We start from the raw sequence: 13,715 nt of genomic DNA on the forward strand, positions 1-13,715 counted from the left end.
CTCTGCCTCCTGAGTAGCTAGGAAGACAGGCGTGAGCCACCTAAAACAATCATTTTCAATGGCTGCATAATTTTCCATTTGGAATATGCATAATTTGATACCTCCACAATTTCACATTTATGTTGTTTATAATTTTTCATTGCTATAATTAATAGATGTTGGATGTCTACATTCACAAGTTTTTTCTACCATTATCCTCCTCGTTTGCAGTTGAGGGATTGACTGGAGCCGGGGAGAAGTCAGAGTGTATGATCATGGTCGTGCTGCTCAGGAGAAACTGAGCTGAAGGTGGAATGGTGGCCAACAAATTCTTGCCTAATGTTGTCCTCCTGTTTCCACACTGGGCTCTAGAAACAACTCTGTGATGCAGAACTGATTTTGTTTTTTTATCGTTACTGGACTGTTGAGGGAACTGAGTCCTGGGAGAGGAAGCCATTTGCCCAAGGTCACAGCTATGAAGAGGCAGGGCCAGGCTTGACTCAGGCCTGCCTGACTCTACCTCGAGTCAAGTACTTTTCTTACTGTGTCATGATTACTTTTCCATCTTGCTCTTACCCCTGGGGTAGAAGGCAAACCAGGAGCTCTGTGAGCAACAGGGAGAAGTAGAGAGACCCAGGAATCCCATCCTAGGAGCCCCAGGTAGAAACAGTGGGGCCAGGACTTTGGTTTGCTATGTTTGGATGCAAGCTGTTATTTACAGTGTGAGTGGCTTCACTCTCATCCACCTGCCCCATGGGGTAGATTTTATCTTCTCTTGATGGGCCCCTGTGTTTAGCCCCCAAGTGTCCTATGGCCCTGCAAAGTTTCTTTGGAGCAATAGTGTTGAGCCCAAATGCTGGGCTTGGCTGGTGTCTTCATTTTTCCTGAGGCTGCTGTAACAAAGTGCTCAAAGGGACTTTAAGAGTGGCTTAAAACAACAGAAGTTTATGTCTGACAGTTCCAGAAGCCATAGTCCAAAGTCAAGGTGTCGGCAGGGCCACAGAGGGGTTTAGTGTGGAGGGTGAATTCTGGGAAGGCAGCAAACAGGTGCTGTGTGGTCCAAGCAAGCAAGGGTGAGCATGTTTCACAGCCAGTGGCAGTGGTGATAGAGAAGAGGATTTCTGAGACAGGTAAGAGGCAGAATTACCTTTCAGGCTTTGGTAACCAGATGGATGAGGGGAAGAGAAGAGTCAACTTGGATTCTGAAATTCAGGATCTCCCTGACACATACCTGCCAGCTTGTGTTTCTACTTCTGTTTGATGCTTCCTGGGACACCCACACAGAGGCTTGGCTTCCTCCTCGGGGCTCCTGGCCCTGGTGCAGAGCTGTGTCCTGCCCAGCTGTGTTCTATGGCTCACGGAGGCCTTGTGTCTCCACAGGCGGCCCTGGTGGAAAGCTCCCGACTGAACGAGCAGCTGGCAGGGCTGCCACTGAAGACAGAGCTGCTGAGCAGTGTCTTTGGCCAGGAGAGAGCCCAGGCACTCCTGGAGCAGACAGCAGGGGCCATGAGGGATAGAGACCTGCTGCATAGCAGCCTTCTGCAGAGGAAGAGCAAACTGCAGGTGAGCATCGCTGCGTCTGCTGGATGCTCAGCCTCGCTGCTGGGCTGGGCTGCCCTTGGGGTGTTCTAATCCCCAGGTATATCCCTTTGTCTCCCACAGTCTCAGGACCTACATTGCTATCAGACTTCCACAGAGAGGAAAGTGCAGAGACAGGAGCTTGTGAACTTTACATTGTCACCATGCTGGAAACTAGTGTGATTGGTGACACACTTTTTGGTTGTTTTGGCGGTATCGCTAGGCAGATGCTCTACCACTTGAGTCCCACCTCCAGCCCTTTCTGTTCTGGTTATTTTGAGATAGGGTCTCACTTTTTGCCCAGACCAACCTGGATTGTGATCGTCCTATTTATGCTTCTTACCATAGCTGAAATGACAGGTATATGCAACCGTGCCCAGCTGGTGCCACATTTGTCTCTACTGAATCAAAGAGCGAGCTTGGCATTCTGTGGATAGCCTCTTCTCTGTACTGAATGATTGCTGAGCATCTAGTAATCATGACCATAGTAGCTACTTTCTATGGGGCACAGGCTAGGCACTTGCTAAGCGCTTCACATCCATGATCTTATCTAAGCCAAGTGGCCCTGGGGGAGGGTAGGTATGGTATTCTTATGGTCCTTATTTTACAGGTGAGGACACTCAAGGAAGTGGTGCATAGTCCAGAGGTGGTAGTGTCAAGTCTCAGGCCTAGCACACTATCTGAATCCAAACCCACAACCTTTCCCCCATGCTCTAGTGCTCCATCAGCAAGGCCAGGCAGGGTTTCAGGAGCTGGGAGAGCACAGAAGGGAGCTGAGGTCTCCCCTCAAACTCCCACAACCCAGTGGTGGAGACATGCAAACAGGCAATTCCTGTGCGGCGGTGGGGGAGCGTCCAAGTGCTATTCTTGAGTAAGGGTCTGCAGACCATTTCTGCAAAGGGCCAGGAATTGAGGATGTCGCATTTACAGGATGGCTGGCTCTGCTGCTGCTATTCAACTTTGCCCAGGTGGTGGGGAAGCAGTGGGAAATGAACAGGCGTGGCTATGTCCTAATGACATAAACATCCATTTACACAGACAACCTCTGTGAGACTTGCGGGGGGTGGGTATGGTTTGCCAGCCTCTTTTCTAGTGGGGTATGGAGAAAGTATGATGCAAATATGGTGACCCTAAGGAGAGGCACCAACCCCACTAGGACTCAAGGAAGAATTCCTGGAGGGTGTGATACCAGAGTGAGGGTGAACTGCACAGCAGAAGGAGCAGCCTGGTTGTGAGTCTCAGGTCTCACAATGGGGCACCCATGGGGAAAGTCTTATCTTGCAGCTGCCTGTTCTATGTCTGCAGAGCTCACTCAGTCAGCACAAAGACTTTGGGGCTGCTTTTAAACCCCTGCAGAAGAAGCTCTTAGATCTCGAAATCAGGATCCAAACTGAGAAAGGACTCCAGCGAGACCTTCCTGAAAAACAGGCCCAACTCTTGAAGTTACAGGTAAGGAGGTCCATGAGACCAAGTCTCATGGGTTCCCAGTTGTGCACAGAAGCAGGCCTTCTCCTCTGTAGTAGCCAGGAAGCAATAGCCAGCTTGAGCCAAGGTTGAGGGCTTCCCTTTGGACCTGATCAGTGCATTGTCTGCATATTTATCTGATTGCTCCTGGCCTCAGTAGGACCTTTGGTACCTTTAAACTGCTGGTTCCTGAGACTCACAAAGCGATAAGCAATCCTTTAATTTACCTCTCCACTCCAAAGTCTAACATTGGTATTTTTTAAATTGCTTTGCTAACTATTTCCAGTGTCCAGAGGCCTTCTAATGAAAAATCCAGTTTTGAGATTAAGAATATATGTTTAAAATCACATGCAGAATGTGAACAAGCTGATCATTGATCATTGCTGGCAGGATGAGAGCTTACTGGTCCTTAAGATGCTTAGGATGTAGCAGTTATCTTTTTTAAAACCCAAACATGCAAGTGTTCTCTCGAACACAGTAACATGGTACATTTGGGGCTTCAAAACTGAAATTGAGTTTCTATAATGAGAGGCAGTCATCAAAAGTCCAGATGTGATGTTTGTCCTCTGAGATGCCATCTGAGCACTCCTAAAGTTTATTTCCGGGATGTCTAGAATATTTTTGCCTTTTTGTTTTGTTTTGTTTTAATTTCACCCGTCCTGAGAGTGGGCCCATCAGACCAGCCACATGGTGCAGCCATGGTGTGGGGGGCCTCTATCTTAGGCGACACCTGCCATGGACTCTCCCAGTCAAAGCCCCAGCCCTGAGGGGCTCCCAACCCTCTCCTCACCCCATTACAGGTGCTACAGGAAGAGGGGCTGGAACTGGGAGCCCAAATAGAGGCCATGAGGCCCCTCATCCAGGAGAACTCCAACCACCAGCACAAAGTGGACCAACTTGCCTCTGACCTCCAGGCCCTGCAGAAGTTCCTGGAGGTAAGGGGCAGGCCAAGGGGCTAAGTGGTCATAGAGCCAGGTCATATACAGGCTCCTGGATGCCTGTATACCTGGGCCTTCCTCCTTCTCTTCTTCCTTCATTCCTTCCAGCCCCTCTTTTTTCTTTCTCTCCTTCCCTCCCTCCCTCATTCGTGTAACAGATGACTACTGAGTGCCTTCTGTATGCCAGGTTCTGTTCTAGGCCCCAAGGATGGGAGCAACATGAACAAGGTAGCCAAGACCACTGTTCCCCTGGGAGCTGGATAGATAGAGGACAGTGAATGGGCAAACAAGCGAGTTGAGTGTACGATTCCATGTTGTGATCAGAGCCACGAGGTAGAAGGGCTGTGGTTCTCGAACAGCAGCCTGGTTCTGCAGGCCCTGCGCTGAGCCCCAGTGCTGCAGAACTGCTCTGCAGTGCCCTCTCGTGGCCACCTGAGCACCTCGTGGTGTATGCGTGGGCCCGATTCCACTTCCTGCAGTGGGATGGAACAAAAGGCTCCTCCAAGCAGAAATGCAGACTCCAGGCCCCATGCAAGCCCTGATCTGGATGGAGGCCTGGTCAGCCTGAGCTGGGCCCTGACAGCCACACCTCTACTCAGTTTAAGGCAGGTTCTTCTGTACACACAGGGCCTGTGTGCCCTGTTCTTAAAATAGTTTCAGCACCCTCTTTGCCATCCTGAAACTTAAAAGGTGATTCGAGTCACCCTCACAGACAATTGAGAAACTTCTAGAAGAGAAAGAAAAGGTTTTAAGAAATAATTATAATGAAATAGTAAGTGCATAAGTGCTCACAGATGGCCATGCTTAGGACACAAGGAGAGGGTCAGAAAATGTCCCTTTTATGCTATGACCCCACTTGCCACGGCAGGTGTATATAGCTGGCAGTGCCTCTGGGGATGTAATGTTCTGATTTTGATCAAAGCAAAGCACAGCTTTCCATGGGTTTACGTGGTGAGAGCATTGCCGGGAAGTCAGCATCTTTGACCTCCTTGTGTCTGTGTGTGAATGGACTTAAGGTCTAAGCCCAGGTTGGGATAAACAGGGTTTTAACTGACCACTGTGGGTTTTGGATGGATGTGAGGAGTCTTGTGGGGCCTGAGCAGTTCTGAGTCAATGGACTGTCCTCCTCTGGTGGGTCGGGAGCACCATCGCTCTCACTGTGTCTGCTACTTTTAGCCCACCCATCGTATCACAGCAGCCAAAAGGTCCCCCACATGGCTCCAGCAGTGTGGCACCATGTACAGAGACCCATTGGTCTCAGTGATGCATACGAATTCACTAAGCCCACTTAATAAACTTGCACTGTGGTCTTGGGGTGAGGCAGGGGGAGTAGAGAAATAGGAAAATCCCCCAACCTTCTGAAGCCTATAGAAGCAGCAGAATCAGCTCCCATAAGTACATCAGCTGATGAGTTAGGTTAACCCAGAGGAAATGGTCACCAAGCATCATTAAGGGCTACAAAATGGTGGCTGGTGATTTGATCCTACTCTTTAATGGTTTCCATACTTCCTTAACAAGGAATTGCCCATCTTAATTTTGGCACTCTATACTTAAGTCTAGTGAGTCTTAATACATTCTTACCCCACAGTCACAGGATCTTATGTCCCCACAGGGACCATGGTCCACATTGGGGGTCACAGCTCCATGGAATGGAGCTGCTGAAGGCATTTGATGTTGGCACCCAGGGGCCAGGAGGGACTCTGGGAGTAAGAGCTCAGGGGAGCAGAGTTCTAGCTCATGTTTCAAGCCTTTGTTTGGTGGTTTGTTGAGGACAGGTGCAGGACACTCCTGGCAGACCCACAGGATGCTGAGTCCCTCCCTGAGGCCCAGGCCCCTGGCATCCTGCAGTCTTAGCCAGAGTCTGAGGGATGCAGGAAGGCAAGGTCTTTGGTGCCCCCCACCCCCACCCCAGAGAGTCAGGAAGCCTTAAGCTGTGGCACACAGCAAGAAAGGGGACAAGTAGGCCTTGGGGTCTGACTGCCTCATAGTGAACTGAAAAAGGGGTCAGAGGACCAGGCAGGATGACAAGAAGAATAGAGAGCAGCCACCTTTCCTGAAGACAGAAAAACAAGGCCCAAGCCTCACAGAGCTGAGCAGCAGACTGGCCCCGGAAGTAGGACCTGGGGAAGGAGAAAAAACAAGACGGTTTTGAAAACCTTTTTATTGAAGTATAATCATATTCAGAAAGGTAAACATGTAATTATGCAGCTCAGTGGATTTTAAAAATTAAATTGATCAGTGTTACCACCACCCAAATAAATCCCAGAGCGATACCAGCCTCCCTCACACTCCTCCAGGCACTGCTATCTCCTCACCCTCAAAAGCAACCCTGACCTCAGACTTGAAAAGGCATCCATCATGTTTTTGCACGTGAGGATTGTAAACTCATCCACAATGCTGCACGTGGCCATAGAGAGCTCATTCTTGCTGTTGTAGGACATTTCTGCTGAGTGGATAGACCCCCATGTGTTTAACCATTCTCCTGTTGATGGGCACTTGGTTGTCTTCCAGTTTGGAGCTGTGACAAGTGGCATCTCATGTGTGCCCTTTGGTGAAGGGCGATGCCCCCAGTGTGATAGCTGGGTCAGAAGTTTTACCTGGGTGTCCAGTTTTTACCAGATGCTCGCCAACAGTTTTCCCAAGGGCTCATGTAGGATTCACAGCACACCAAGGATGGAGGAAAGCTACGACTGACGCACCCTCTCCTACACTCAGTAGTTTCCATAGAAGCAAGACAGGCTGGGGGCATCTTATACCACAGTTGATCTATGGGGTACAGAGGGGAGGGACAATCCTGTGGCATTCCTGCTAGGGAAGGGGGAGCTAAGGGATCAGGCAAAGTTAGGGTGGTGCCCTGGGTCTCTGCTTCCACCAGCACTCAGGGTATCCTAGCCCTTTTGACTCTGCCACAGGACCTCATGGACAGGTGTCAGCAGAGTGTGCAGGAGCACTGCACCTTTTGCTACCGGCTGCTGGAGCTGCAGCAGTGGGTCGCTGTGGTCACACAGACTCTGGAGTCACACCAGGCAGATGCAGGCCTGTGGGATGCCAAGTCCCAAGAAGCTGAGGTTGAGGTAAGGTGGCCATTTGTTCCCTCACCAGCATCCCCAAAACCTCAATAACGAGTGCTCCCACACTGGGAAGCAGAAACCTCCCCTAGGACCTCACTGTCTGTGTCCATGTGTCCCCCAGAGGCTGCTGGCTGAGCTCCCAGAGAAAGAGGCCCAGCTACCCCTGATTGAGGCTCTGGGCCAGCTGGTGATGGAGAAGTCTTCCACAGAGGGAGCTGCTATGGTCCAGGAAGAGCTGAAGGAGCTGGCAGAATCCTGGCGGGGCCTGAGGCTGCTGGAGGAGAACCTGCTGAGGTAAGGTCTCCCTGGCTCCCATCCTTGTCCTAAACAACACTTCCTGGTGTCCAAAAAAGCAGATAACTAGGACTGGGCTACGTGCTAGGCATGACGCAGGGCCCTGGGGACACCTCCACTCTTGGGCCAAGTTCTGGCAGGGTGATTAGGAGTTGAGAAGTGACCTTGAATGTGGAGTTAGCCTTCAACCCATTCTGGCTTAGGCCTCAGTTTCCTCACCTGCATCAATGGGTATGTAGATGCCCAGCAGGATAGCTGCTAAGTCACTCTCAGTAGTAAAACCAAGAGGTTTCCTGAAACCCAGATTGTCCCAATCCTGTTGCTTGTCCCCCATGGCGGTGGGTCCCCATCACACCCCACCTTGAGAGAATGAGTTTGTCTTTCCAGCCTCATCAGAAACTGGCAGCTGCAGACCACTGAAGTAGATTCAGACAAGAAGCTGGTTTTCACCAACAACATCCCCAAATCTGGGTTTCTCATCAACCCCATGGATCCCATTCCGAGGCAGCGGCGTGGGGTGAGTCTGTCTAGTGGGGCTTTGGGACAAGGGTCAGATTCCAGTCAAGTGATGGGTTGGATGGTCTCCAGTACAGCCCCCTCCTAGCCTAGGACCACACACTCAGCTTACAGGACATGGCTACTTCTGTTTCACCTGTTCCTGCTGTGGCCCCAGGGGACATTGTGCCACTCACGAGGGACTCAGAGGTCCTAGACTGCAGAGCTGGGCCATGAGGGAAGGTTGTGGGCATCCCTGGACCAAACTGGTCTTCACTCCTCTGAACCCTTAGCAGCTCCTGCAGGGAGTAGTGTCAGGGCTGCAAACTTCCTATTGGCCCCCAATGACAAATCGAGGTCACACCAGATAGGTGTCTTTGTAACTGTACTTTATGAAAAGTATGAACTGTATGGTATCATTTGTCATGTCCCCTTACTGCCTTTTAAAAAATTGAGGCATACTAAAAAGAAACTTTATCCTTGTTCTTCAAACACAGTCCATCAAGCCAGATGTGGTGGTTCACACCTGTAATCCTAGCACTTGGGAGGCTGAAGCAGGAGGATCTTGAATTTGAGGCCAGCCTGGCTACACAGGGAGAGCCTATCTCAAAAAACCAAAACAAACAAACAAAAATTCCATCAAGCCAAGTGCAGTGGTGTATGCCTGTTGTAATCCCAACTACTCAGGGGGCTGAAGCAGGAGGATCACTTGAGCCCAGGAGTTCAAGGATAGCCTGAAGACCCCACCTCAAAATAAATAAAATTATTCATTCTCCCACTCATTCCCTCATCTCAAAACACATCTATTGAGCACTGGGCTCAGCTGGGATGCAGCTACGAATAACACTTCCAGCCTCAGAGAACTTAGAATGCAGTGCAGAGCTTCTGGATGGTTATATGCACCTGATTGAAATGCAGGTTCTGATTCAGTAGCCCAGGTGGGGCCCCCGATGCTTCACTACTAGTAAGCTCCCAGGACACGCTGTGTGGCTGGGCCTCGGAGCACAGTGCAAGGAGCAGGTAGTTAAAAGAGAGGTTTACAAAAAAATGCAGGGCATGTTTCTGAAGGAGCTTAGGGTAGAGTGGTCATGCCCGGGTCCCAGGGCAGGGAAGTCCTGCTGGGGGCCATGAAATGTCAGCTGAACCCCAAAGGCTAAGTGGGAGAGGAGGAGGGGAAAGGAGGGAGGCACTTTCCAGGCAGAAGGGACAGTGTGGACAGAGACCCAGAGGGCAGGAGCACAAATTCAAAGGTGGAGGCACACCTGCCGACTGTGCTCAGAGAAGGAGGGGGAAGGTGGCTTGACCAGAGGCTGGCAGAACCGGAACCCATGTGCTCAGTCAGGGAGGCACACGAAGCCACACGTGTGTAAGGAAGGAATTAGCTGGACCAATTTGCACTTTAAACTCTGGCCACAGAGCCCAGAGGGAAACAAGAACAGGAGAAAGGTGTCCACTGATAGCCATTCTGGTAAGGGATGATGGTGACTTCCATGAAGGAACCAAGGAGGTAATAGTGAGGAACACTTTTCCCAAATGAGGCTGTGTTGAGTGGAGATTATTCTCCATCCCCCTACCCCTGCCCCAGGCTGCTCCCCTACCCTTTCCTCATCCTACCCTTCTGCTCAGTGGAATTCCTTTCTCACCTCCCACATTGGTCACACGACTTCCTACAGGCAAACCTGCTGGAGGAAGAAGAGGGCAGCCGTGAAGATGTCTCCCGGCTCCTGAGGAACTTTGAACAGTGGTTGCAGGAGGAAAATTCCAAGCTGGTTAGAATCATTGCCATGAGAACTACCACAGCCAAGGACTTGAGAACCAGAGAGAGAAAGCTGCAGGTCTGTTCCCAAGGAGTGGTCCCTTGTCCCTGGGTTCTGTGACTGTATCTGTACTTGCCACCATAGAGTCCTTCAAACAAAGGAGTACATGCACACAGTAGTCCATGAGCTGCTCACACTTGTGTATAAATAATAGTTTGTAAACTTTTTTGGTTCAAATGTTTTAGACTTGTTTCATTCATTCATTATTCATTTATCCATTCATTTTTCCTATTTCTGTATTTCCCTCTTTGGAAAATATTACCATTGATCACTCTACTCCTGTATCAGTTAGCAATTGCTGTGTAACAAACCACCCCAACACTGTGTGACTTGAAACAACTATTTATTTAACTCATGCTTCTGGAAGCTGGCAATTCAGGCTGAACTCAGTCTAGCTTCAGTAAGTTCCAGGGGCCAAGTCTGCTGGGCTTCCTTGTCTGGTCAATTGTAAATCTGCTGGATGCTCAACTTCTGAGGGCTGCTGGGCTGTTGGTGCTTGAGGTGGACCACGCACATCTCATTCTCCTGTGGACTATGGAACAGGAAAGGCCTTTGGAGGCCCAGACTAGGAACTGAATTCTGTTGGCCAAAGAAACCCACAGGGTCACCCTAGATTCAAGGGGAGCAAACACAGACTCTACTACTTGCTGGGAGCAATTGCAAAGTCATATTGCAAACGGCCCTGGGCTGGCTGGGGAGGGGACCAAGGAGCCAAGGCCATGTTTGCAATTGACCAACCATGACTCTTCTTTCTAATCTAGTTGCTGTCTCAGTCTATTTGTGCTGCTATAACAAAATACTCATGATTGGATAATTTATAATGAACAGGAATTTATTGGCTCACAATTCTGTGATTACGTTTTTACTCTTCTTGGTGGTACCGGGGTTTGAACTCAGAGCCTTGCACTTGCTAGGCACCCACTCTACCACTTGAGCCATGTCCCCCAGGCTGTGACTCAGTTCTGGAGACGAGGAAGTCCAAGATCAAGGCACCAGAATCTTGCAGGAGCCTCCTTGTTGTGTCAGCACAAGGAAAAAGGCAGAAGCCCAAAGAGGTAAAGGCATCCTCTCGCCTTTACATGACAGCATTAAGGGCCCTCATGGGACCTTTGCAGCCAGATCACCATTCAAAGGTCCCACCTCTTGGTATGGTTGCAATGGTAACCAAACGTTACATGAGCTTTGGAGGGAGCAAGCTCCATAGCGGTCCAAGTATATTACGTGAAAGTCCAGGAAAGTGGGGAGTGGAGGTGCAGCTCCGTCGTAGAGCACTTGCCAGGCATGAGCAAGGCCCTGGGTTCCATCCCCAACACTAAAGAAAAAAACAAACAAAAACTCGGGAAAGGATAAGAGCCCAGAAGGAAACCCTGTGTTCAGGCCTCCATTTGCCCTAACAACACCGGCCAGTCTGGAAGAAAGAGCTATGCAACTGATCTGTGCTTTTGGCAGCCTCAGAGGGCAGGGAGATGAAGGTCAAGGCCTGGGCTCTGCATACCATAGTGGTCACCAAACCCTCCTTGATTCCATCTCCCTGACATTTTTTTCCTTTCCTGTCCTTTCTCTCGGCCACTGTCTTAATCTCAGCACTTATCATTTACCTTGACTAAGGCAACAGCCTCTTAGCTGGTCTCCTCCTTCCTGTGGGGATCCCCACCCAGCTCATGGCTCCTTCTGCAACCAGCCTCCCATCCCTTCTGCTGCTGAATCCAAGTTCAAAGCTTGTGGGTCCTCTGGACAACTGAGATAACTTGAAACCGAATTGCAAGTCCTTACCAGGCACTTCTGGTTCACCTTTACTCTGAGGATGAAGTGTGCAGGAGCGTCCAGTGAAGGGGGAATGGTTTATCAGACTCCATCTGCAGAGCCCAGGTCATGACCTTCATCTTCCTCTGAGGCTGCCAAAAGCACAGATCAGTTGCATAGCTATTTCTTCCAGACTGGCAGGTGTTGTAAGGGCAAAGCCTGAACACTGGGCTTCCTTCTGGGCTCTCATCCTTTCCCGAGTTTTTGTTAATTGTTTTCTTTAGTGTTGGGGATGCAACCCAGGGCCTTGCACATGCAAGGCAAGTGAGCTGCACCTCCACTCCCCACTTTCCTGGGCTTTCACCTACTGTACCTCACTCTTTCATTAATCCTTTGATGGCTGTGTAATGTCTTAGTACCAATCATGTAGTTCACTGTCACCAGGAAGTCTTTCCCACCCATCTCTCCTAGCTCAGATAGGCGGCTTCTCCTCTTGCTTCCCATCCCCCAACACACCACTCCAGTCATACCAGAAAGGACTTTTAGTTCCCCTGGCTAAGCACCTTTGTTCTTGTCCAACTCTCATTCTAGCAGATTCTGAGCAGCTAAGCTAATTGTTCCATGTCACACAGCTCTAAGATGGGGCAGAGCCAGGATCCCAAGCCAGGATTTAAATCCAGGCTCCTGCCTGTAGAGCCCTCATCCTACTCCCATATCACACCACCTCAGGAACCCTAGGAATAAATGATATCATCCTAGGGAAACATAGTAATCTACTTTGATAGAAAAATCTGTCCTACCCAACACCAGTCTACCAGGCTCAAAAATGGCACTAGAAAGCTATGTCCAATAGTGATGGTTTTATAATGGTGGCAACTCCTCTTTTAAGCCCACTGGATGACTTGGTCCTGAGAGGTCAGAGTTGGAAGTGACCACAGTGGTCAGCAGTCCAGCTGCCTTTCCATGCAGGAGGTCATTCTGGAACATTCCAGAGTGCGGTTGCTGGACTTTGGTTTGACTTTGCACAGATGAGATTCTCACATTAGGGGTTCTGTCCGCCTGCTCCCTGTATGCCTCTCTGCCACGTGACACTTGATTTTCCTGTCCTTAGCAGCTGGGTGGGATGTCTGGGCCATTGGGAAGCTCTACCATGATGCCGCCTTCTCCCTCAGGAGCTGGAGGCTCGAGTCCCAGAAGGTCAGCACTTCTTTGAGAACCTCCTTCGCCTCAGGCCAGTGAGGGGCTCTTCGGATGACCTGGAAGATCTACGCTACCGCTGGATGCTGTACAAGTCAAAACTCAAGGACTCTGGTCGCCTGCTGGTAGGTGCTGAGGATGCAGGTCCCAGGCCCCAGGAAGAGACAAGGCTGGGTCTAGACTCACCTAGGGAGACAGAGTTTGCTCTGTGTTTGCTCTGTCCTGGGCATCTGTGTCCCAGGCTGTGGTGACCACTCAGATAAAGAGGAGGAGAGTCACAGGACCCAGACGCTTGACTTATGTGATATCATTGGCCACCTATGTCCTGTGAGGCTGAGTCCATTCCAGAAACAATGGCCAATAACAGTGGCAGTACCTAATGGCTCGTGTGTGAGGCGTGCTTGCTGCCTGTCCTGTGAAGAGCTTCGTGTATATTTTCCCTGTTAGAGAAACTGCACCCCAGTCTCTGGAGAGGGAACTGAGGAAGCACCTGATTGACCATCAAGAGCCTTGGGGTCCAGCCCGACTCTCCCACTGACTTGCATTATGATTTTGACCAAGCGGTTTCTCTTCTTGGTCCCCTGTGTCTCCTACACAAAATAATAACAATGCCTATGCTAATAACAATAGCTTTTATAACTCCAAGCAACCCTATAAAGGAGACAGTTATCATTCCCTCTGGACCAATGAGGAAACTGAGGCATGGAGCTTATTCCCCAAGCCCAGAGAGGAGGTAGGTGGAGTGGCCTCTAGTGCCATTTCAACACACCAGTCACGCCGGGTTGCTGCAGGCTTTTCTGGCCCTGACCCTGTGTTGGCCACTAGATGTCAGCCCAGCCCAAGCCAGGCGGCCATGCCCCAGTGCCTGGCCAAGGCCTTCCCAGACCGAGTCCCGCCTGGGCCTGAAGTGTGTTAAAAAGCTCATTAAATTGAATCCCCTGCTGGCTTGGGGCTATCCAGATGACCAGAAGTTTTAAAGAAACGCTCTTCTGACAAAATGAATATTCCATTACAGACTCTACTGGGATTTAAGTTTTGCTCACCTTGCTTTTCCCCCCCTTTCCTCTCTTCCCCTAAAATAACAGACACAGAGTTCTCCAGGGGCACTGACTGGATTCCAGAAGGTACGTGCCTACCAT

General features: G+C 50.2%; 1 protein-coding gene across 7 annotated transcripts in view; it reads left to right on the forward strand.

Annotated features, from left to right (window-relative positions):
* Syne3 (spectrin repeat containing nuclear envelope family member 3) overlaps window positions 1-13,715 on the forward strand; it is an 84,834-nt gene that overhangs the window by 57,659 nt on the left and 13,460 nt on the right. For all 7 annotated transcript variants that reach the window (XM_074067207.1, XM_074067208.1, XM_074067204.1 and 4 more), the window contains 9 exons: window positions 1,360-1,542; window positions 2,863-3,006; window positions 3,822-3,956; window positions 6,872-7,033; window positions 7,152-7,324; window positions 7,712-7,841; window positions 9,493-9,654; window positions 12,552-12,701; window positions 13,662-13,700. In XM_074067207.1, coding sequence (XP_073923308.1) covers window positions 1,360-1,542; window positions 2,863-3,006; window positions 3,822-3,956; window positions 6,872-7,033; window positions 7,152-7,324; window positions 7,712-7,841; window positions 9,493-9,654; window positions 12,552-12,701; window positions 13,662-13,700 — 1,278 coding nt within the window. The remainder of the gene's footprint in view (window positions 1-1,359; window positions 1,543-2,862; window positions 3,007-3,821; window positions 3,957-6,871; window positions 7,034-7,151; window positions 7,325-7,711; window positions 7,842-9,492; window positions 9,655-12,551; window positions 12,702-13,661; window positions 13,701-13,715) is intronic.

The sequence above is a fragment of the Castor canadensis genome, chromosome 3 (assembly GCF_047511655.1).
Source record: "Castor canadensis chromosome 3, mCasCan1.hap1v2, whole genome shotgun sequence".
In the NCBI taxonomy this organism is placed as follows: Eukaryota; Metazoa; Chordata; class Mammalia; order Rodentia; family Castoridae; genus Castor; species Castor canadensis.